The sequence below is a fragment of the Pavona decussata genome, unplaced genomic scaffold (assembly GCF_977016875.1).
Source record: "Pavona decussata unplaced genomic scaffold, jaPavDecu1.1 SCAFFOLD_175, whole genome shotgun sequence".
NCBI classification, from domain to species: Eukaryota; Metazoa; Cnidaria; class Anthozoa; order Scleractinia; family Agariciidae; genus Pavona; species Pavona decussata.
Genome location: NW_028145586.1, coordinates 1,762,501 through 1,787,710, shown reverse-complemented (window position 1 = coordinate 1,787,710; position 25,210 = coordinate 1,762,501). Strand labels below are relative to the sequence as shown.

The 25,210-nt window shown below is 40.2% G+C and overlaps 6 protein-coding genes and 1 long non-coding RNA gene across 8 annotated transcripts in view; 3 read left to right on the top strand and 4 right to left on the bottom strand.

The window, feature by feature from the left end:
- The window catches only part of LOC146463597 (uncharacterized), a 69,841-nt gene that overhangs the window by 30,366 nt on the left and 14,265 nt on the right, over positions 1-25,210 (bottom strand). The gene's annotated exons all lie outside the window — the stretch shown is intronic.
- The window catches only part of LOC146463599 (contactin-2-like), a 119,576-nt gene that overhangs the window by 85,510 nt on the left and 8,856 nt on the right, over positions 1-25,210 (top strand). The window lies entirely within an intron of this gene.
- On the bottom strand, positions 1,763-12,450 carry LOC146463602 (uncharacterized). Its single transcript, XR_014856833.1, has 4 exons — positions 12,218-12,450; positions 11,647-11,795; positions 11,032-11,147; positions 1,763-2,230 (listed from the first exon to the last, which is right to left on the bottom strand). It is a non-coding gene; the product is annotated as an uncharacterized LOC146463602 (long non-coding RNA).
- LOC146463603 (neurexin-4-like) lies at positions 5,654-6,789 on the top strand. Its single transcript, XM_085084349.1, has one exon. It carries the CDS (start codon positions 6,301-6,303, stop codon positions 6,787-6,789), a length of 489 nt encoding a protein of 162 aa, XP_084940475.1. The 5' UTR covers positions 5,654-6,300.
- Positions 12,666-25,210, bottom strand: part of LOC146463598 (DNA excision repair protein ERCC-6-like 2) — a 22,653-nt gene continuing 10,108 nt past the window's right edge. The window contains exons 3-8 of the mRNA XM_085084347.1: positions 16,858-16,983; positions 16,571-16,753; positions 14,178-14,419; positions 13,505-13,511; positions 13,151-13,390; positions 12,666-12,824 (exon numbers count right to left, since the gene is read on the bottom strand). Of these exons, the coding sequence (XP_084940473.1) occupies positions 12,666-12,824; positions 13,151-13,390; positions 13,505-13,511; positions 14,178-14,419; positions 16,571-16,753; positions 16,858-16,983 (957 nt within the window). The remainder of the gene's footprint in view (positions 12,825-13,150; positions 13,391-13,504; positions 13,512-14,177; positions 14,420-16,570; positions 16,754-16,857; positions 16,984-25,210) is intronic.
- On the bottom strand, positions 13,419-17,555 carry LOC146463601 (uncharacterized). The gene is made up of 4 exons (XM_085084348.1): positions 17,487-17,555; positions 16,858-16,983; positions 14,178-14,419; positions 13,419-13,736 (listed from the first exon to the last, which is right to left on the bottom strand). The coding sequence occupies exons 1-4, from the start codon at positions 17,553-17,555 to the stop codon at positions 13,643-13,645; spliced, it is 531 nt and encodes a 176-aa protein (XP_084940474.1). The 3' UTR covers positions 13,419-13,642.
- LOC146463600 (uncharacterized) lies at positions 18,206-21,576 on the top strand. 2 transcript variants are annotated; one of them, XM_085084133.1, is made up of 3 exons: positions 18,206-18,467; positions 18,773-19,423; positions 20,243-21,576. In XM_085084133.1, exons 1-3 carry the CDS (start codon positions 18,206-18,208, stop codon positions 21,382-21,384), a joined length of 2,055 nt encoding a protein of 684 aa, XP_084940259.1. In that variant the 3' UTR covers positions 21,385-21,576. The 2 variants fall into 2 exon arrangements, with proteins under 2 accessions (XP_084940259.1, XP_084940258.1); XM_085084132.1 differs by having other exon boundaries at positions 18,206-18,485; positions 18,782-19,423.

Below are 25,210 nucleotides of genomic sequence, written 5' to 3'. Positions count from 1 at the left end.
GAGCCCCATAGCTAAGAGATTTTGGTAAACCCATCAGTGCGAGAAATTTTGGTTTGGTTATGACGTCACTTCAGTCCGACCGACCGCCCGCCCGTCCGTCCGTACTTACGCCAGTCCATGTAAGCCAACTTGAAGTGAGACACTCAAGCCAATAACGTTAATTTAGGTGGGACCAGTGAGCCATGACACGAAATAAACACGATAAGAGAAAAACAGAGTCAAATTTATAATTTATATTATTTAACAAATAAAGAAGCCTCGACTGTGCTCTGTTCTGTTGTAAAGCACGCAGGAAGCGACTATAGCACGAAAGAAGTGTAGGGGGAAACACGAGACGTAGTCGAGTTTTTCTCCCTACTTCTTGAATGCTCTAGCCGCTTCCTAAGTGGTTTACAACAGAACAGAGCACAGCCGAGGCTTCTTTATTTGTTTTATGATAAAGAATTATTTTATTTTCCCCCGCATTCACCCTCATTTTCAAAACCAACTTCATTTTCCGAACGAACAGGCCAGTAGCGTCCGCGCTTCCTCAGTTTTCCCTTTTAAAAATCAGGATGGAAAAGTAAAATGTTCATTGAAATCAGGTGGATTTGTGGCTCGTGAAAATCTGGACGTCATCAACATGGCTATTCGAAAACAAACTGCTTTAAAGCTTGCGGCCGGCAATAAACCAACTGCTGTGCTGTGTTTTGTGAATGAACAACAGTCGAATTCACGGGAGCAAGAGGAGTGCTCGAACTGTTGACACTGTTAGGAAAAGGGCTGCTGTGACTGCTGTGGCTTCCCACTCAATGCCCCAGAGAGGATATCTGAACAAGCTGTAAGTTGTTCACTCGAAGGGCGAGCGTTGTAATTTCTGAGGCTTGCTTCACTGCGGTGAGCAAAGGTGTCCATGATGCGGCGTGATAGAACTTGCACCAAAAATGTAAGGATCTTGTAAGCTTATTTGTGTATTCGTTAGCTAATTAAATTTTCAGTTCTCTCGATTTTTTGTTTGATCTTTTTGTACTAGAATATAGCTAACGAGCGTTTACGGGACCTTTTAACACTTGTTTAAGCTTGTGACATTTTTTACATCTTTCGTTCTAAAACTTGAGCTGTCCATTTTATGCTATCTTTGCTGTTTATCGTCTCTGCCTTCGATGTAATTTCGACCACTTCGTCGGTTGACATGTTTGCAAATCTCTGTTTGTTTATATTTCTACTTGGCTCTGTGTTTTAGTCGCTAACTTCTTCGGAAACTTCACTTTCAATCACCGTGTTATTTGTACTGTTTTTTTTTTTACCTTGTATGCGCACAGGATGGTCTATGTCCAGCTCGTTTACCTTTTCTAGGATATGAAAGACGTCTGGATCGAAAAATTATAATAATAATAAATAAATAAAACCGAGAGAGAAGTCCAGGAATTTCCCAAACGGGTTGATGGCGTGACACCGTTGCTCCGTGCATCTGTACTCTGATAAAGCACGCTGTTTCAACCAATCAGCGCGCGCGTTATATCGAAATTTTATTATAATAACAAGTAATCACATGATTTGTCTCGTGCAATTTGGGATAAATCAGCACTCGTAAATTTTTCAAAGACTACAAATTGGTTAGCCTTTGAAAAATTTACTGGTGCTGATTTATCCCAAATTGCTCTCGAAATTATGTGATTACCTTTACAAGTCCACAAATATCCGAACACTCTTCAAAGTTTATACACCGCACCAGATTGAAAAGCTGGCCTTCAACCTCAAATGCTTTATATATTCGCTTTGATATACAAACCTGTGTTTATCGTGAAAATAGAAGTACTTTGCTCCGTTCCTCGTGAAACATTCCCATTAGTTTTTCTAGTACTTTCATTTTGCCACAGTACTTTGGATCAGACAGCAATTCAAAAGACGACAACTCCGTGCAACCTGAAAACTCGGGATATCTGGCAAACACGTGTAAACAAAGATCTTTAGCCCGAGGAAAAAAGAATCAAAGAAACTCGATGAATTAATGTCAACAGCAGAGCTATGTTCGTATTTTAGATTGCTATGATAAGTTCAAAGAATAGTATTTTGTAAATCACTTGTATACCGCCTTTTTTTTTGTTTGACCGCTGGAACCTACCTTTTCTTGTTGGTCCAGTGTTTGTTTAACAGTGGGCGCCAATAATGCGGCGTGATTGGCCACTTTTAGAAGCAGCTAAAAAAATCTCATGGTTACAGTCTTGATGTCTTCACCATCAGAGCTGAGCTGTTAAGAAAACAACAGATATAAAGAATCACTACACTTCAGAGAACGTAATCCACAGATCCAAAACTTATAACCACCTACCCACAGCATAACAAACCGCACCACTGAAAGGACTGGGGTTTCTAAAGAAACTGTGGTGCTGCGTCGGTGGGGAGAAGAAACGAATGTTTAATTTAACAACAGAGTTGATAACTAAAGGTAAATTGGCCACAGTAAAGAGATTCGATAATAAAGCGTTTATCCTTATTATTACACGGTCAAACAGGAAAACGAGAACAAGAAACATTGTAAGAATACTTTAACAATGAGTATTGTTGAACTATAACCAGTGTTACGTTGGATTTCGTCATTGAGCTTCTTTTTGTGTCCGTGTCCAGCGAGCTGCTCAGCTTGTAAACTACGAGTGTAAAAGGTTTATTAACAAGCTGAGCACTGGCCAAAAGCTTTCATTGCATGATCAGTATATAACAATAATTATTTCACAAGCGCACGTTGAACGTGAGATTATTTATAGCTAATGAAGAATATATTGGTTCGTTGACTGTAGTCAACCAAGAAATTTGCTATGTCTTACTGATTAGTAACCATTATTTCTCAGCCGGTATGGTGTAATGGCTGATATTAACCTCCAACTAATTCGTGAAACGCGCGTGTTTTACTGTAGAAAAGACAAAACGGCCAGTGATGACCACGGCGTGATTAAAGCCAAAAATATGCAAGCTATATTTTATTAAACTGCGATTGGATTTCAACAACTACCGGTTTAAACTGTAAAGTTCTTCCTTTGGTTTTCTCGTAAAAAAAAAATCATGGGAGACTGTTATCAAAGCGGTTGAATGTATCGTCTGATAACTGTCGTTCGATTTTGTACCACGTGACGAGGTTTGTCCAATGAGAACGCACGGAAGTTAATGGCTTCTCGACCAACTGTTCATTTGTCGTACAATCTATATATCAGCCTATCCTCCGATATACCAGCCACCGGAAGAGGTTTATTTACCAAATATAAAGTGGCTGATAGACCAATCAAAACCCTGAAATTACATTTTCTAATGATCCAGGTTTTCAAATTAGGATTATATCAACAGACTTAGTAGTAAGAGCCAATACTACTGTAAAGTACAGCTTAGTCGCCGCTACGGTCAAGTTTTAGGATTTCATCCACAGACTCAAAAGTAAAAACCACCGTTTGCAGCACGATAAACGGAAACTGAAACTGAAAAATTAACAGATGGGTGACCTTTTAAAAATACTGTAAAGGGAAAAAACCGCATCGGCCATTAACCCCTCAAACTACTGAACGGGATATCGCCGTTCATAAATGACAAATTACCTTTGTATTTCAACAGATATTTTACAGTGTCGTAATAAAAGCTTAATCCGACAGTTGGTTTCTTTCTTACTGAACTCGTTTGACCTCAGTAAAATGATATACTTCCTGTACCACTGAATCTACAGAACAAGCCTAAACACGATCTGATATATATTGTGGATTTTAAAAAGTTAATCAGTAAGCCTCGCACGAAAGAAAAGGACTAACACATCCTTAGCACGAACTACACCACAGTGAACTGGTCTGAAGGCCGGCAAAGAAGACAAAAAAGTCATCTGAAAATATTTCAATTGCAAACTTTGCCGTGGCAGTCGCGACAACAATAAAAAAACAAGATCAAGAAGAGAAGCCTACGGACAGATTCCGCAGCTTATGTTCCATGTCTGGCTTGCTGTTGTCTGTTGTGTGTTGTATCGCACTTACTCACGTGGAACTCAGAATACAAGAACATCATCGACTGATATCACACTCAGTAACAACATGTGATCAGTTAGAGACACAAATCCTTCGTAAAGTACAGCAGAATTACGAAAGATGGCAAGATCATAAAGACAGCCATTCACAAGGTCATTGGCAGGAGACAAGAGGTACTTTTCGCTCCTGTCGTTGGCAGTTTCAAAACATTTTAATTCCACAATGCACTGGTATTCTCGTGTCTTTAAATTCGGTTTGCTTTTGCACACATTTATGCAAAACATTTGTAAGCCAAAATTTAAACTTTGTCGACCTATTCAAACAGGAACTCTGAGAATTGTAGCTCTCAGCCAAGATAGCGTTCAAATATTTGGACCTTGGCTCGATCAAGAGTAAACATTTATCAGTTTATCATTTTTTATCTCTTTGCGTATTATAAAGTCTGTTTACACCTTTTAATATTAATTAATATTAATTTTAAATTTTCAAGGTGATAAAGCCATCTGGTCAAGACAAAAACGCGCTGCACCCGATAATTCACAGCAATCTATCCAAACAGCTTCTGAAGTAAAACTGCTGATCAAACAAGAGCTTCGTCTGCTACAAAACCAAATCTTGCCAGGGATGAAACGCTCTGCCGCTCAGGACCAAAGGGTAACACAGGACGACGAGGGAGACCCGGAACACGAGGGAGACCAGGTCCTCCAGGGAGACCCGGGCCAGAAGGAGCCCCTGGGAAACATGGTCCAATAGGGCCTCAAGGATCAATGGGGATAAAAGGTGATCTCGGAATGCCGGGTGATTCTGGTCCCACAGGACCAAGGGGCCCCCCGGGGACGAAAGGCGCCAAAGGTGAGCCGGGCCAGTCCATTTCGGCCCCTTCTCTGCTGCAACGTCCAGTTGGAACGACAGCCAATGAAAGTCAAACAGCCATCTTGAAATGTATAGCAGATGGCAATCCACCTCCAAAGGTCACGTGGTCTTAACTGAATTCTTCACTTCCGGCTGGACGTCACGTGATTGAGCCCAGTGGCGCTCTGATTGTGAAGGACGTTAGACCTGGAGACGACGGAGTTTATAGCTGCAGAGCTGAAAACTTGTTGGGAAGCGTCAACGCAACAGCGAAACTAACTGTTCAATGTAAGTTTTTCAGTGTGCTTTTTCACGTCTCAGTCATTTCTGCCAATCGCGCTTTTTTCCTAATCGCCGTTTTCTGTGAAATTTTCAAGTATTGGTCAGGACTGCCGTTAGTTACAATATACAATACAATACAATTTTATTTTCGCTCAATACACGGATACATACACAAACAAAAACTTAAGCCAACCAGGATATTACTTAAGAACAAAAAAAATATTTTGTTGTCTAGCATTACAGCCTAGAAGCTGAAGAAACCGGTTAATATTTAGTTAGCCCCTTGAAATGTTAAATTGTGTATTGTTAGGAAGGGTAGAAGATAGCACTGGTGATGATAACAAGGTAAGAATTCCAGGTTACTTTGACAACGGGTGGACCAATTAAAATGCGAGTTATCTCATTGTGCACAGGAAGTCACAACCTATAACCTGATTTTTCTGTTTATCGTAACAATTTTCTTCCTCCGTGTGCGTTTGCATGAATCTGATCATACTACATTCTGCGCCCAATGTTTTTATGCTGCATTATTTTTTTAACAGTCGCTCCTCAGATTTTGTTGTCATCCAAAGAGGTGAGGGCACAGGAGGAACAAAACGCCACCACCGTCTTCACTGCTACTGGCCAGCCGCAGCCGAGTATCACATGGTCCAAACCATTTGGTGGTTTGCCAAAACATAGAACTGAAGTCAAGAAAGGAAACCTAACCATCTACAAAGTGGAAACGAAAGACAGGGGAACATACATCTGTTAGGCAAAGAATATTCTGGGATCAACAACATCCTTGGCTCAGCTCATTGTGTATACTCGTCTCCGGTTCAAAGTCCACCCTCCTAAAGAGGTAACTCCCAATAAGTTTGGTTCAACTGTCCGTCTGCCGTGTGTGGCCGAGAGTGACCTGAGAACTACAATCAACTGGACAAAGGATGGAAAGTCTTCACTTCCTGCAAATTCAAATGTTTTATGGACTGGAACACTGACTCTTCCCAACATCAAGAAATCTCACGAGGGATATTACACCTGTAGAGCGACTAACGCACTGATAACAGTAGAAGCTAAAGTCAAAATCAATTCTCCAATTGGTACTTCCTGTTCTGTGATAAGGAAATACGTCAGCAGTGTGAGCGGAAATTACGTCATTGATCCAGATGGCACAGGAGGTCTGGCACCATTTACAGTGCACTGCGACATGAGTGACAAGAATGGAGTTGGTGTGACAGTCATCAGTCACAACAGTGAAAGCAGAAGGTACGTGAATGGATATGACAGACCAGGTAGCTACTCACGTGATATTCGTTACACAGGAGCGAGTCTGTCTCAGCTGGCGACTCTCACCAGAGTCTCTTCACACTGTGAACAGTTCATCAAGTACGAGTGTTATAATTCCAGGTTACTTCTTTATCAATATGCCTGGTGGGTGTCACGTGATTCTACTAAGATGACGTACTGGAGTGGAGCATCTGTTAGTGGTAAGTGTGCATGCGGGATGACCAACTCATGTGCAGACTCCACCTATGGTTGTAACTGTGATAAGAATGACAATGTATGGCGTGAAGACAGCGGCCTCCTCACTGACAAGACACGTCTTCCAGTTAAACAGCTCAGGTTTGGAGATACTACCGGTTCCGAGAAAGGTTACCACACACTGGGAAAATTGAAGTGCTATGGCTCAGGATAGACACTCATGCTTGAGCACATTGACTTGAAATTTTTTAAAAAGTTACTTTGTTGCTACTTCTACTACCTTTTGACTTCCAACCTTTGGTGCGAGGTTGGAACTTTTGAATTATGTGACGCAAGTCCCGCGTTTCCACGAAACTTGGAAAAAAATTCTAGTAGTAGTAGTCGTTACACAGAATGGGAAACTAATACAGAGGTATTTTTGCGCAGTTTATGACTATGCGGAAAAAACAGATCTTAGCAAGGGCTATTGGAGTCAAAAAAGAAACTTGGGGGTAACCACTCATTTTTTGGAGATAATTTAGGAACAATTCTAGAAGGCTCTAAAATACAAAGCAATGTATGGCATTTTTTCCAAATTGAAGATTAATTATCTCTGAGAAATGCATGGTTACCCCCAATTTTCTTTTCGGATACCAAGAGCACTTGCTAAGTTCTGCTTTCTCCGCATAGTTTAAAACCGCACAAAAATACTGGCCCTGTATTATAAGGCACCACCCATAGGAAACCCGAGTATCTCGAGATGCGCAGAACAGATGTGCAGTAACAAAAGTAGGTATCGTCCTTAAAGGTGTAGAAATAACATATTTTTATATGAATGGTAAAATAATAGTAGAGATATTACAGTGCAACGCGCTTTATCGTGGCCACCCAACAAACCTTTTTTTTTTTTACAAGTGATACGAGATTGGCTAACTTGTAAAAAAAGTTTGTTTGGTGGCCACGGTACGACGCGTCGCACTGTAAAGTTAAGTATATGTAATCGCATGAGGCGGAATTTTTACGTATATTTTCGAAGTTTTCCCAAATTGCCAGAGTCGTGCAGGGCAGAGGGTAGCTGAAAAAAAATTTGAAAATAGAAGTGAACATTGATCCTTATTTCTACGAGGACTCATTGTAATAACGTGTTTATAACATAGACGATGAGAAGTCCAAAGACTACTGCAAAGCTGACACAACGTAATATATTTTAAAACAATATTTCATAAAGGGAAACATTTTCTTAAAACTATCGAGGCACGTCGTAAAATAGTCTGCCCCGGAGTAAAAAAACTCAACCGTAAACAAAACAAACATTTTAATTTACCTAACTAGGAGACGCATACGAAACGCATTACAGATGTTTAGCCGAGCTTGTCCAAACCGAATTATGCGTCTCTAGTAAAAAACGGCCAATATCTCCTCCACGAAAATATATATTGCTCCTCCTCGCCAATAGTAATGGGTAGAGGGGGTTCCCCTTTATCACTCCCCTTTAATAACCATGTCCGTTTTGAAAATCAAACCGGCCACGGGGCAGATAAGTAAATCGTCCCGGGTGTTATTGTGTTCGACGTTGGAAGAACGTACTCCTAATACGGTTAAGAGTCGAGATCCTATGGAAACCCGTTATTGCTGGTATGAATGGATGGATCTTGGGACACGTATCTGGCATCCCCCGCAGATTTTTTTTGAAGGGGCTGATGACATCACAAAGAAGAGAGAGCCTGGGATCGAGATCATCGGACGCACTCCCTAATCTTTGATTATTACAAGTTTAAGTTAATATTACCAAGATTCTACTGTTCTGTTCATGCTAGGTAACACTTACAAACAGCAAAACAGAAAAGTGCCACAAAGTTTTACACCTCTTAGGTTTTACTCAACAAAATCAATCGACATAAACCTTGCAAGGCAAAATAAACAGCACCACAGGAAAAAACTGCTCAGTAGCTTTCATTTGAATGGTCATATTTTAGGATTTCATCTACGGACAAAACGTTAGAACTACCCTGTACAACATAATAGACAGTACCTCAGGAAAAAATGCTCTGTAGCTTTCACTTGAATGTTCAGACTTAAGGATTTCATCCACAGACTCAACAGTTAGAAGCACCTTGTACAGCATAATAAACAGCACCACAGGAAAGTACTGCTCAGTAGCTTTCATTTGAATGGTCACACTTTAGGATTTCATCTACGGACAAAACGTTAGAACCACCTTGTAAAGCATAATAAACAGTACCACAGGAAAGTACTGCTCAGTAGCTTTCATTTGAATGGTCGCACTTTAGTATTTCATCCACAGACTCAAAAGTTAGAGCCACCTTGTACAGCATAATAAACAGTACCACAGGAAAGTACTGATCAGTAGCTTTCATTTGAATGGTCACACTTTAGGATTTCATTCCCAGACTCAAAAGTTAGAACCAGTCCGCGTAAAACCGTAAAATGGTATTTAAATACAAAGCACATTTGGATCTCTCTAATGATTAAAAATAATCAAAATAATCAGCAACCTCCTTCATGACTTCTCTATTGAATCAGCTTTTATTTAAATGATTTAGGGCACATTCTGTTAAGACAATTCTAGATATTCTTATTCCGGTTCAGTAATACCAAAATACCTTAATGAACTCATCTAGAACAGAGGTAGGTTTCTTCTCCTTGATAGTATCTTTCTTGTCTGTCTTGTCATTCTGCTTGTTTTGCTTTTTACCTCTACAACTTTTTACCTTCTTCACAGTTTTATCCAGTTTCTCACTTTTTCTAAAACCTCTGCAAGAACTAGTTGACAAAAATTCGTCCAAAAGTGACACAGAAATAACCGAATTATCATCAACAGATGAATCATGAAATTCAACCGCGTGGTCCTTGTTCCATTCCAACGCTGATAAACTACAGTTTTTGTCTTCTGTTTGTAGTTGATTCCTTTGATTAAGTTGACAGTCCTTCGCTTCAGTTCTACAGTTCCTCGGATTTACATCACTAACACCATCTTCGATTCTGTTCAAAGGGTTGAAAGGATGTTTGGTTTCAATCACATGGGACGGTACTTTTCTTTTCTTTTTCTTGAAAAGAAGCTGTCGAACAACTTTGATTTCTAACGTGCAAATCATCTGCCATTGCCCAGCCGATTAATTTCACGTCTCTCGAGATTTGCTTCATAAGTCGCATCTTTCCCAGGTAATTTCACCTTCGTTCTATGCTTCTTCAAATTTCTTTTAGACTTCTTGCGTACTTCATGGCTTTCGTCTGCTCGAGTTTGCTCCAATGACCGCTTTGCACGCTTCAAATCTTGTCTCTCGTTGTATGCAGCGACCGCAGACTTCTCTGAACCAGCTGTAAAGCAGGACAGACCAGATAAAACCGGATTTTTGTCCACATAAATGCGCTTCAACATCTCCTACCTTTCAGTAACGCTATTCGCGACGACAGCTTTGGCAAGATCTATTTCCGAAGAAATTCCGAGTTGATCCGACATTTCCCGAAAATGTTGCCGACGAATTCCACGGGGGGTTGACCCAATAAAACAGTACTACTACCAATTCTTTCAACAGTGACGTCACGGCCAGTTTTCAAGGGTCTGAAAAGTCGTAGAAAAAAGCCGTTTGGTTGACCACTCGTGTTCTTTATTTAAACAAGTACATTTGCTACATATTTTCTCTTCTCTGTGATATAAATGACAAAAGTAGCTTGGAGTTCACAGAATACTTTGTGACAATCTAACAAAACACTAAGTATCAATCTTGTGATCGACTAGCATCTTATCAAGAGTGACGTAGTAATACTCCTTATTTTTTTAATAATTTCACAGAAATTGACCGCGTCGGACTGGGTACTAACCCATACCAGTGCGAAACAGTAGAGACTCTTGTTCTGTTGAGTCTCCTTATTTTTCTGATGTGTTTTGTCCGATATACGCTCTTGTTCTGTTGAGTCTCCTTATTTTTCTGATGTGTTGTGTCCGACATTATGCATACTTAAGCCAGAAGTTTAAGCCAACGACTTCAATTTGGTTTGCTTGGCTATCTTCGCTTGTTTGATCGCGGGAGCAAAACCAATAAATTAACAAATAACAGATATGGTAGAAAACACAGCTTGTCCAAAATCAGGCGCTATATTTGTAAACAGTTTATTGGGAGAGAAATGTGTAGCGCACTGTGATGTCACAATGGGTCATTTTGATAAAAAGTTTTGTTAGTTTACAACTTAGTTTTGCACACACATGACAGTCAAGTTAAAACTTTCTATATTGGATTGAGGCACAAATGATGGCCTACACCTGATTATGGTCTTTTATATTTTGGATTTTTGAAAGCTTGTTTTTCGTTTCCTCGATCACTGAGCTAAGTGAGCCATTTAACATAGCTACAACCTTGGCCAATTGCATTAAGGACACTTGGCAGTTCGAGTTTTTTGGCATTTTTAACTTCCCTTAACAACATTAACGCAAAGGCTCTGTACGGTAGTGTCTTACCGATTCAGTGACGGCGGATTAGCAGAATTTGTCCCAACTTCTGGTTGGTCTCTTGGTTTCTCTTTTGGTTTGGTGTCCCGAGAGCTCTCACCAACGTCATCACTTTCATCGCTTGTCTGTAACAAAACAAATACGTCACTGATTAGTTACTTTTAACCTCGTTATGAAAGGGAAGCTTCGTGCATATTTTTTATTGTGAAAATGACGTTTAATTCATATGCAAACAAAACTAATTTTCACATGAAAAGCTTTGCACTTAGCCTTACTTTCGTAATGAGCTTCAAAGCATCTCGGAAATGGTCTTTTAGCGAGACATTTATAACAACAACGAGGAATGGGCTACGATTGAGTCGATACCGAACCTCCAAACTTTTGAAACTTTCTAAACGTTGTGAACTTTCTTGCACGTCTCCGAAAAAAGTTCACAACGTCTATAACTCCTGTATTTTATCAGTCATCGCTGATACTCGTACAATGTCATCAAATATCGTAACATTTTAGGTGGTCTGGAACTAACGACTTGACCGACCATCGGGAATTTTCACGAAAATCAGACTTGAGTGTATTTGATGAGGAGAGTTTTTGGGGAATGTTTTATCTGAAGTTTTACTGTACCTCCAAAGCAGGAAAACAGTTTGCAGGCTGCCGGGAAAACTGCCTGAGTTTAAACACATCCTGCATAGCCTGTTTAGACATACGATTTTCTGCTTCACTTGGTCCAACAATGTGTTTGTTCGCATGCGTATAACGAACTCCACAGGATTCTAGAAAGTAAAAAAAAAAAAAAAATTCCGTCACGTTACTAAGCAACCTTTACTGCGCACCAGGTCAGTCAAAAACTATTTGTGCCGCGCACTTAAGATAGGACTGGGTTTGAGTTGTTCTTTATTGGCTAAAGAGCGCTCTGTATATTTATCCGTTAAAGCCAGAATATTAATGTCTGACTGAACTCACCATCAGCTCGTGAATCCGAACTGAAACGCAACTTTGTACTGCCATGATGCAAATTGCAATCAACCAGAAGACGGGTATAATTTGTTTACAGAGCCCATAAAACAGAAAATATTTTATTATTAACGTTAGCATCCCTGCGCATGCCAGGGTCTCATAAAATGTTTTATCCGCGGACACACAAATGATCTGCCATTAAGCGACTGACATTGAAAGTGTTTGTAACACAAATTACCCAGGATTTTATCAACTGTATTGTCCTTTCTCGATCGCTTTGGTGTTACAATCTTGGTATCAACTTCGATGTTTGGAGCATGCTTTCCAGGAAACCTAAGCAATCAAAAAACACGATGGTTATAAGAGTGTGAGTCAGAAGATCACCAACACTGTAATTCAATATTTTTGTGACGTCATTGTGTCAAAGGCCAGAGCCAATCAAGTGTGAGATAAAAAAGCTGAAAGCTGTCACGGTATCAAAAAAAATACGTTTTCATAGTAAAATTCGCCATTTGAAAAGGGAACGAAGACGGCAAAAAATACAAGGAGGATTCTATCAATTTTGGCGCAGCTCTTTTGGAGTTGGTTTTGAAACCAGTTAGAATATCTTAAACATCACTGAATGACGCTGTATCATTATCCAGATCTCTTAAACTCTCCCGGTCATCAATGTTTACTCCTTTCATTTAATTACTCGTGTTGTTCAAATCTTTTGCAAGCTTATCAGCGACACTGCTGGGGCTAGAGAGAGCATGTTCGTCACCATCGATAAACTGCGATGCCAGTTCTTCCAGGTTATACGGGTCTTCGTCTTCTTTCTGGTTTACGCCGGGGTAGCCGGTTACCTGACAAAGAAATTGAAATGATCAACAAACAATTTCTCTTTACAATAACAATAATTGGTGAAGGTGGGCCGATGCCAGTTTTTCCAAATCGATCCGATACCAGCACGACATCTGCCGATATTTGTCATTTTTTTCGATATGGAAATCGATATTGTGGCGTTATCATCCATGTACTGTATCGTGACATCATTGTTCAAGGTAGTGGCCAGGCTATAAACCAATGAAAAATGCCTAAGCTGCCCAGTTACATTACTGTACTCTGTTCACGTAAAGTATCAACAACACGGTGACCATCCCCCGTCCCCACCCCTCACCAGGTCCTTTACCTGGTTCTCTAAACAGTCTTCTCGCTTCTTCTCGCGCACAATTTCGTAGTTTGTGACTCTATACCCGGCCTCTTGTTTCTGTGTTCTCTTGACGATGTCCTTGGACAGGATGGCACCTTCCGCGCGGTAGGAGAACAAATTTTCAAGTCCAAACAGCTCGCCTTTTCTATCTTTGTCTTCTTCTACTCCAGTGAAATACCTTCTCTCGTTACTTCCTTTAATAGCAATGTTGGCCAGTTGCTGTGAGAAAACCAAGGAAAAATGAAATCTCGCCATAATGGAAATTCAGCGAGACTGATGCGGTGTTTGTGTAGACAAGAGTCTTAAATAAAGACTTAAATAAAAAGCAAGTACCTCGATTCTGAGTAATACAAAATTTATTTATATGTAATTGGTCAAGAGGAGAAGCATTATTTCCTAAATATAACAAAGATAGTGTTAAAGAATATTACGGAAAGGGATTACGAAGTAAGAAACGGGACATCAATTAACCTAAACTTGTCTGAGGTAAATCATTTCTTCAATTGTTCCTGAGGATATCAAATGATACACTCGAACGTCCCGTCTTTGGCCGATAAGATACGCCCTGAAAAAAATTCAAAGCTATGTTACATAAAAAATTTTCTCAATGACTGCTACAACAAAATGCTCAACTATAACAAGTTTTATATAAAAAAAAAACAAATGTCTTTACAATAATCACGTTCCATTATACAATGTTTTGTTAACTTTTAACGCAACCGTGATGTTAGACAAGCTGCGTCCAAAACTGCGCATGTGCAGACACCACTTACTAACTTTATCCTGCAGATAAGTGGCTATCCAAGAGATAAAATGTGTTGGTTGGAGTACATTTTATCCACTGGATAACGATTTATACACTGGATAGAGTTATCCGCTCTTTGAACAACCGGGCACAGAATGACCAAATTTGAAAACAAAATCAGGCTTGGGCGGGCGAGACACACGTTGGTCAAGAACATTTTTAGGTAATTTTATCACTGTTCACATCAATCTTCTCACTCACCTGTCCTGGGCTTGTAAATCGCTGGATGGATTCCAGTTTGGGTCAAATATGATCACCACATTGGCTCCAGTAAAGTTCAGTCCCAGACCTCCAGCCTTGGTGGAAATCAAACAAAGAGAGATATTGGGGTCGAGGTTGAAGTCTCGCACAAGGCGTGTTCTGTCAGAAGGTTTGGTTCGTCCGTCCAACCGGCTATACACCAGTCCTTTACTGATCACAAATTCTTCTAGAATATTTAGAAGCTGGAAAAAAGGGAAATGACAATGATAGCTAAGTTAATCGCTTGTGTCACGATTTCGTCACTTAATGGTGGATGGCGACGTTTCGTCCATTTTACTACAGGTCTTGTTGAGAAGGTGTTACAATACGATATAAAATAACGCTAGTAATAATCAAAGATTAGGGAGTGTGTTCGATATCTCAATCCCAGGCTCTCTCTCCTTTGCCAAGTTGGTAATGATGTCATCCGCCCCTGTAAAATCTGCGGGGGATGCCAGATACGCGTCCCAAAATCCATTCATAAATTGATGGTTTTCATGTGACGTCATGGTGCCCATGTTGGTGGACAGGAACAATAAATTATGTCTGCAAATTTTCTTTTGTTTTGTCCACCAACTCCACTCATGTCCAATATACACAAACGGATACGAATCGTCAAAACACCCTCACCAATCGTACCATTGGTAAAAGATTACGATTTGTCAAAGACGCCTTACGATTCGTACTATTGGAACGAATGGTAAGCTCCTCATTCGATCGGAATTCCATTGGTGAAATGCATCTCATTAACACTTGTAAGCCGTGCAAAAACGAATGGTCGATTGGTACGTACCATTGGTACCATTGGAACGAACGGTAAGCTTCTCAGTCGATCGGTATACCATTTGTAAACTGCATCTCATTAACTGGCTTGTGAGCCATGCGAAAACGAATGGTCGATTGGTACCATTGGTACCATTGGTACAAACGGAAAAGTAGTCAGTCGATTGGTTTTGATTCGTACCATTGTAACAAATGGCAAGCTCCTCAGTCGATCGGTATACCATTTGTAAACTGCATCTCATTAACTGACTTGTAAGCCATGCGAAAACGAATGGTCGATTGGTACCATTGGTACCATTGGTACAAATGGAAAAGTAGTCAGTCGATTGGTTCACCATTGGAATCTGGATCTCAAGACAAACGTCATGACTTGAATCTTCCTTGATATATAAGCGAAATACCTCGTTCTTTAATGCATGAGCCGAAACAACATGAAACAAGCGCACTACACATGAATCTATCTCGTTCCTAAATCCACGAGCCGAAACAAGCATGCTACACATCAATATATCTCGTGCCTTAATGCACGATGGGCCAAAACAAGCGCGCTACACAAGAAGATTCCTCGTTCTTTAATCGATGAGCCAAAACAAGCGCGCTGCACATGAATATACCTCGTTCTTTAACCCATATAAAGCCACAACAAGCGCGCTACACATGAATCTACCTCGTTCTTTAATCCATTAACCGAAACAAGCGCGCTACGCATGAATATAACTTGTTCTTTAATCAATGAACCGAAACAAGCGTGCTACGCATGAATATTACCGGTACTCGTTCATTAATCTATAAACCGAAACAAGCGCACTACACATGAATATACCTCGTTCTGACGAACGGAATCCAGCTGAACTCAAACCGAACCGTAGCGAAAATAGTCTAAGTCCCCTTAATGAGATGCAATTCACCAATGGTGTACCAATGGAATGCCAATCCATTCCATTGGATTCCGTTTGTGTGTATTGGACAACACTCCAACATGGCGGCAATGGAAACCACCTATTAACGTTGTCCTATACAATCTCGACTCCACTCTGTATTAGGGTGCGTCCTTTCTACGTCGAACACAACAAAACAAAAAACGTAAAATACGTAAATGGAATTTCAGTGGCACACCCACAGAGTGGCTTTTCGTCCACTGTTTCAAGGTCAAATTAGAATTTGCAAATGTTCGTTTTAGTGGAGTGAGGGAACCGGAGACAGTACCCGGGGAAAAACCCTTAGAGCAGGGACGAGAACCAACAACAAACTCAACCCACATATGACGTCAACCCCGGGAATCGAGCCCTGGCCACATTGGTGGGAGACAAGTGCTCTCACCACTGCGCCATCCCTGCTCCCCCAATATTTTCCATCTTTTAATTTTTCCCCTTCAAAAAGCTGAAAAAAGTAAAAATGATGGGTAAATATCCAGCTTCATTACCCAGCTTTTTACTAAATTAACACTCTTCCTCCTATATCATATCAAATCCACAAATACATGACCACTCGTTAAATTTTATACGCCGCACGAGACTGAACAGCTAGCCTTTAACCTTGAATGTTTTATATATTCGCTTTGATATACAAACCTGCGTTGATCGTGAAAATAGAAGTAGCTTGCTGCGTTCCTCGTTAAACATTCCAAATAGTTTTTCTAGTACTTTCATTTTGCCACAGTACTTTGGATCAGACAGCAATTCAAACGACGACAACTCCGTGCAACCTGAAAACTCGGGATATCTGGCAAACACGTGTAAACAAAGATCTTTAGCCTTCAGAGCTATGTTCGTATTTTAGATTACTACGATAAGTTCAAAGAATAGTATTTTGTAAATCAATTGCAAACCGCCTTTTTTGTTTGACCGCTGGAACATACCTCTTCTTGTTGGTCCAATGTTTGTTTAACAGTGGGCGCCAATAATGCGGCGTGATTGGCCACTTTTAGAAGCAGCTGAAAAAATCTCATGGTTACAGTCTTGATGTCTTCACCATCAGAGCTGAGCTGTTAAGAAAACAACAGGTATTAAGAATCACTACACTTCAGAGAACCCATAGATCCAAAGCTTATAACCACCTACGCACAGCATAACAAACCGCACCACAGAAAGGACTGGGGTTTGTAAAGAAACTGTGGTGCTGCGTCGGTGGAAAGAAGAAATGAATGTTTGGTTTAACAACAGAGTTGATAACTAAAGGTAAATTGGCCACAGTAAAGAGATTTGATGATAACTTTAGCGTTCACCCTTGTCATTGCACTGTCATACAGAAAACGAGAACACAAAACATTGATAGATGTCTTTAACAATGATTATTGATGAACTATAACTAGTGCTGGAATTCTTTATTGAGCTTCTTCTTGTGTCCGTGTCCAACGAACGGCTCAGCTCATAAAATACAGTGTAAAAGGTTTATTAAACAGGCCTGAGTACTGGCCAAAAGTTGTCACTGAATGGTCATTATTAAAGAAATATTCCTAGAGCTCGCGTTGGATATGAGATTATATACAGCCAATGAAGTACTTTGCGCTTCGTTGACTGTAATCATCTCGAAAACAACAAGCTCAAGTGGAATCATTGTTTTATAACAAACAGCCAAGTAATTAGCTATGTCTTGCTGATTTCATTTTGAACGAACGACCACAAGAAGATTTAATAACCATTATTTCTCGGCCGTCATGGTACATAGAAGAGAGAGAAGTACAGCTTAGTCGCCAATGCGGTCAATTTTTAGGATTTCATCCACAGACTCAAAAGTAAGAACCGTCGTGAGCAGTACGCGAATACGATAAACGGAACTGTCAGATGGATGACCTTTTCAAAATACTGTGAAGGGAAAAAACCGAATCGGTCATTAACCCTTCAAACTACTGAATGGGACATCACAGTTCATAAATAGAGAAAATTACCTTTGTATTTCAACAGATATTTTACAGTGACGCGATAAAAGCGTAATCCGACAGTTGTTTTCTTTCCTAGAGAACTCGTTTGACCTCAGTAAAACGAAATACTTCCTGTGGCAGTAAATCTACAGAACAAGCCGAAACACGATCTGATATATATTGTGGATTCTTAGAAGTTGATCAGTGAACCTCGCACGAAAGGAAAGGACTAACATATCCTAAGCACGAAGTACACCACGAACTGGTCTGAAGGCTGGCAAAGAAGACAAAAAAGTCCTCTGAAAATATTTCGATTGCAAACTTCGCCGTGGCAGTCGCGACAACAATGAAACAGGATCAAGAAGAGAAGCGTACAGACAGATTCCGCAGCTTGTGTTCCATGCCTGGCTTGCTGTTGTCTGTTGTGTGTTGTATCGTACTTATTCACGTGGAACTCAGAATACAAGAACATCATCGACTGATATCACACTCAGTAACAATATGTGATCAGTTAGAGACACAAATCCTTCGTAAAGTACAACAGAATTACGAAAGATGGCAAGATGATCAAGGCAGCCATTCACAAGGTCATTGGCGGGAAACAAGAGGTAAGTTTGGCTCCTGTCGTAAGCATTTTCAAAACATTTTAATTTCACAATGTACCGGTATTCTTGTTTGTCTGTAAACGCTGTTTCCTTCAGACAGTTATGCAAAAATTTGTCAGCCAAAATTTAAACTTTCTCGATCTACTTCAAAAAGGAACTCGGAGAATTGTGGCTCTCAGCCCGAGAGCGTTTCATATATTTGAACCTTGGCTCTGTTTTTAGTAAACATGTGTCAGTTTATCCTTCTTTATCTCTTTCCGTATCATAAGTTCGTTTACACCTTTTAATATTAATTTTAAATTTTCAAGGTGATAAAGCCATCTGGTCAAGACAAAAACGCGCTTCACCCAATGATTTACAGCAATCTGTCCAAACAGTTTTTGAAGTGAAACTGCTGATCAAACAAGAGCTTCGTCTGCTGCAAAACCAAATTTGTGCCAGAGATGAAACGCTCTGCCGCTCAGGACCAAAGGGTAACGCAGGACGAAGGGGAAGACCCGGAATACGAGGGAGACCAGGTCCCCGAGGGAGACCCGGACCAGAAGGACCCCCTGGAAAACATGGTCCAATAGGGCCTCAAGGATCAATAGGGATAAAAGGTGATCTCGGAGTGCCGGGTGATCCTGGTCCCGGGGGACCAAGGGGCCCACCGGGGATGAAAGGCGCCAAAGGGGAGCCGGGCAAGTCTATCTTGGCTCCTTCTCTGGTGCAGCGTCCAGTTGGAACGACAGCCAATGAAAGTCAAACAACCATCTTGAAATGTACAGCAGATGGTAATCCACCTCCAAAGGTCACGTGGTCTAAGCTAAATTCATCGCTTTCGGCTGGACGTCACGTGATTGAGCCCAGTGGCTCTCTGATTGTGAAGGGCGTTAGACCTGGAGACGACGGAGTTTACAGCTGCAGAGCCGAAAACTTGTTGGGAAGCGTCAACGCCACAGCGAAACTAACTGTTCAGTGTAAGTTGTTCATTATGTATTTGCCTTTTTTCGGTCAATTCTGTAAAAGTCCCCACTTCTTTTCCAAAAGCCGTTTCTCAATGAACTGGTTTTGCAAAGTCAGTAATCGTGACAACGGGTACATTATTATTATTATTATTGTTGTTATTATTATTATTATTATTATTATTATTATTATTATTGTTATTGTTATTGTTATTATTATTATTATTATTATTATTATTATTATTATTATTATTATTACGTTTATCACTGCGTCAGATAAGTCGCAATTTTCTCGCTCTCCGTGTGCTTCCAGGGCTTTTACCTTATCATGAATCTGATTACACTCGATTGCAAAAACGTTGACACCTAAAAAGCATAAATCGTGAACGATGAGACCATACGGATTTGTGGGTAGTGTTTAAAAAATAACCTTATTTCCATAATCAATAGTTTACCATTCTCATTCTTTGCAAGAAAGAATACAGTGCTGACTTAATTCTTCCGAATAATTTTCTACCAAGTATTGCTTAAGTTCATTGACTGATTTGAACTTAGGCAAATCGCGATATCACTAAAACTGGCCCTTGTTGGCCAAATTGGACAATTTAAGGAAAGCCTGGACAGTTTCCATCATTCACCACGTGCAACTAAATTTGGTCCAGTAAACCGTCGCACGAAAATAGAATATTATGCAAATAAATTTAGTACACTTATACCCATAAAGCCATTGGGCCTTATCGTTCACGGTTTATGCTTTTTAGGTGTCAACGTTTTTGCAATCGAGTGTATACTACATTCTGCGTTCAATGTTTTTATGCTGCATTTTTTTGACAGTCGCTCCTCAGATTTTGTTGTCATCGAAAGTCAGGGCACAATGGGGGAAAAACATCACCCTCGCCTGCACTGCTGCTGGTCAGCCGCAGCCGAGTATCACATGGTCCAAACTATTTGGTGGTTTGCCAAAAGATAGAACAGAAGTTATACAAGGAAACCTGACGATCTACAGAGTGGGAGAGAATGACTGGGGAACATACATTTGTAAGGCGGAGAATATTCTGGGATCAACAACAGCCTCGGCTCAACTCATGGTATTTTCTCGTCTGCAGTTCAAAGTCCGCCCTCCTCAAGAGATGACTCCAGGAATTGGTTTAACTGTCCAACTGCCGTGTGTCGCCGAAAGTGACCCCAAACCTGCAATCACCTGGACAAAAGATGGCACGTCTTCACTTCCTGTAGACTCAAATATTCTACTGAATGGAACACTGGTTCTTCCAAACATCAAGAAATCTCACGAGGGATATTACACCTGTAGAGCGACTAATGCATTGACAACAGTAGAAGCTAAAGTCAAAATCAATTCCCCAGTCACTGTTACTTCCTGTTTTTTGATAAGGAAATACGTCAGCATTGTAAGCGGAAATTACGTCATTGATCCAGATGGCTCAGGAGGCCTGGCACCATTTACAGTGTACTGCGACATGACTGACAAGAATGGAGTTGGTGTGACAGTCATTAGTCACAACAGTGAAAGCAGAACGTACGTGAAAGGATATCAGAGACCAGGTAGCTACTCACGTGACATTCGTTACGTAGGAGCGAGTCTGTCTCAGCTGGTGATTCTCACCAGAGTCTCTTCACACTGTGAACAGTTCATCAAGTACGAGTGTTATAATTCGGTTTTACATTTCAACAATAGACCATATGGATGGTGGGTGTCACGTGATTCTACTAAGATGACGTACTGGGGTGGAGCATCTGTTAGTGGTAAGTGCGCATGCGGGATGACCAATTCATGTGCAGACTCCCGCTATGGTTGTAACTGTGATAAGCAAGACCATGTATGGCGTGAAGACAGCGGTCTCCTCACTGACAAGACACGTCTTCCAGTTAAACAGCTCAGATTTGGGGATACATACTACGGCACCGAAAAAGGTTACCACACGCTAGGAAAATTGAAGTGCTATGGAATGGTATAAACATTGACGTATTAAATGTAACGAAATGACCAAACCAACAACAACAACAAAAAAGAAATCAAACAAGAACAAAACAAAAAACAAAGATTCAATAATGGTACTAAAAGAAAGTCAACCTTTCTACGTTGAATTATGTGATGTGATTCCCGTGAGTAATGCTCATTAACCTCGATAAAATGCTGATTTAAGTAACTCTTGCCTTCATGCGTATAATCATCTTCCCCCACAAACTTGAGTGCTAATGTGAATGTAATGTATAAGCTAATCTCAGTATTGTTTTGTAAATCAAGAATAGAAGCTACTCTATGTGGGAGATTTACTTCCGGACTCAGTTGAAAGACTGAACTAGATTTACCTGACATAGACCCGAGTGTAAGATATAATTGTGGCATCCCCTCGTCTAACACGGAAAGACATAAGGGATTAATTTTCCTTGAGCTGTGCGGCAGTAGTTTTGAACCTTGTTATATCAACATCAGGGCAACAAACCTCAAACCGTTGGCTCATTAAAACGAACACCGTGATACGGATTTAAACTGATTCACAAGACCAATAATCTTGTAGAAAGGATTATTAATTGGAACAAGAGCCAAGAACTGACACAAAAAATGTCTTTGCTGTATGTAAAATAAAAGGAAAAATAAATTCTTGACATAAACATACTTAAACACTAACCAAAGTAATCTTCATATACCATGTGATATGAGGGTTTACTCTCAACAGGCTCTTCTTCATTACAGTTTCTATAACACTGTAAAAACTAAAGCACTGTAAGGTCTCAAACTCTGGTCAAACCCGAGTCACACTGACGGTACTTCCAGCTTATTTCCTCTGCGATGGACGCTTTTACATTTCATCGACATATTTTAATTGGTAAATATAGGTCATTTACCGGCCGGGAGGTCCGTATAGGAAAAAAATGTGGGTACAGTTTTTTCATATTCGGACCGACATAAGCCTGTAAGTAAGCTGTTTTTTTTTTTTTTTTTTCGCAATTCTGTTTTTAGGCGGCGGAGTATCCCTGTCCCTGTTTTTTTAAGTTTCTTTTCAAGAAGACGTGAAAGTTAACCTGGGAAATTCATAATTTTATTTTGCTCAAATCGTTCCTGTGTTTAAAGCCAAGAAGAACAATGAGTTTGGCTTCCGCTCTTGGTTACCGTGACGGTGATCAAAAGATAGGAAAATTCTGCCACCTCCCGGAACCAATCAGATTGAAGGATATTTAGAATACCGCCTGCTTAACAACAGTACAAAAACATACGCCACGGTTAATATACAAAACAATTGCCTCCCCCGCTAGTAGAAAAGCGGGGTTCGTACATCGCCCCCCATTACTTATTCCGCCCCTTTTTGCTGATATCCAGCTTGTAACTGGGGTGGGTGAAGGGCGCATTCTTTTAGAGCCACTTTAAGACCTAAATGAACTCATCTAGAACAGAGGTAGGTTTTTCCTCCTTGATAGTATCTTTCTTGTCTGTCTTGTCCATCTGTTTGTTTTGCTTCAGTTTATCTCTACAACTTTTTACTTTCTTCACAGTTTTATCCACTTTCTCACTTTTCCCAAAACCTCTACAAGAACTAGTTGACAAAAATTCGTCCAAAAGTGACACAGAAATAACCGAATTATCATCAGCAGATGAAGCTTGAAATTCAACCGAGTGTTCCCTGTTCCATTCCCACGCTGATGAACTGCAGTTTTCATCTTCTGTTTACAGTTGATTTCTTTGATTAAGTTGACAGTCCTTCGCTTCAGTTCTACAGTTTCTTGGATTTACATCACTAACACCATCTTCGATTCTGTTCAGAGCAATAATCTTTAGTTTCTGCCAATCAATCATATGAGTACTTTTCTTCAAATTTGCTTCTTGTTTTTTTTGATAAACAGCTGTCGAAATACTTTGATTTCTACCGTGCAAATCATCATCATCTAGCCGATGAATTTCACGTCTCTCGTGACTTGCTTCACGAGTCGCATCTTTCCCAGGTAATTTCACCTTCGCTCTATGCTTCTTAAAATTCCTTTAGACTTCTTGCGTACTTCATGGCTTTCGTCTGCCCGAGTTTGCTCCAGTGACCGCTTAGCACGCTTCAAATCTTGTCTCTCGTTGTCTGCGGCGGGCGCAGACTTCTCTGAAACAATTGTAAGGCAGGGTTGAGCAGATAAAACCGGATTTTTGTCCACATAAAAGCGCTTCAACAGCTCCAACTTTTCAGTAACGCTATTCGCGACGACAGCCTTGGCAAGATCGGTTTCCGAAGAAAATCCGAGTTGATCCGACATTTTCAAAAAATGTTGCCGACGAATTCCACATGGGGGTTGACCCAATAAAAACAGTACTACTACCAATTCTTTCAACAGTGACGTCACGACCAGTTTTCAATGACCTGAAAAGTCGTAGAAAAAAGCCGTTGGGTTGATCACTCATGTTCTTTATTTAAACAGGTACATTTGCTACATATTTTCTCTTCTCTGTGATATAAATGTGGTAGCTTGGAGTCCAGAGAATACTTTGTGACAATCTAACAAAACACCGAGTACCAATCTTGTGATCGACTACCATCTTATCAAGAGTGACGTAGTAAAACTCCTTGTTGCTTTAATAATTTCACAGCAATCCACCGAGTCGGCCTGGATACTAACCCATACCAGTGCGAAACAGTAAAGACTCTTGGTCTGTTAAGTATCCTTATTTTTCTGATGTATTGTGTCCGACATTATGCATACTTAAGCCAGTTTAAGCAAAAAACTTCAAGTTGCATCATCATTTTCGCTTCTTTTATCGCACGAACAAAACCAATAAAGTAACAAATAGAAGATCTGGTAGAAAAAACCGATTGTTCAAAATCAGGCACTATATTTCCAAAAGATTATAGGGAAAGGAATGTGTCGCATGCTGTGATGTGAAAATAAAAATGGGCCATTTTGATAAAAAGGTTTGTTAGTTTACAACTCAGTTTGTACACACACAGGACAGTCAAGTTAAGACTCTCTATATTGGATTGAAGCACAAATGATGGCCTACACGTGAGTATGGTCTTTTATATTTTGGAGGTTTGCCAGCTTGTTGTTCGTTGCTCCGATCAGCTAATTGAACCATTTAACATATTTCAAATCTTGGCCAATTGCATTTAGGACGCTTAGCAGTTAGAATTTTTCGGTATTTTTCTTTCTTTTAAGAACATTAACACAAAGGCTTTGTAGCGGTAGTGTCTTACCGATTCAGTGACGGTGGATTGGCAGAATTTCTCCCAACTTCTGGTTGGTCTCTTGGTTTCTCTTTTGGTTTGGTGTCCCGAGAGTTCTCACCAAGGTCATCACTTTCATCGCTTGTCTGTGACAAAGCAAATACGCCATTGCTTAGTTGTTTTGAACCTTGTTATGAGGTTCAAAGAAACTCAGAAATGGCCTTTTAGCAAGACATTTATAACAACAACGAGAAGTGGGCTACGTTTGGGACGATACCGATACCGTTACCAAGCAACCGAACTACTGAACGCCACGTCAGTCAAAAACTATTTGTGCCGCGCACTTTAGATAGGACTGGGTTTGAGTTGCTCCTTATTGGCTAAAGAGCGATCTGTATGTTTATTTTTTAAAGCCAAAATGTCTGAATGGACTTACCATCGGCTAGTAGATCAACTGAAAAGGAACTTTTACATTGCCATAATGCAAATTACATTCTCAAATTCATTAATAATTCATGAAGAGAAAACAAAGGAAATCACTACCGTGAAGGAGGTTTGCAAATGTGATCTTAATTATCATAAAATTTTGTGAACTTTTGCTTCGAAGTTCTCCAAGAATTATCAATAGTTTGAGAAGCTA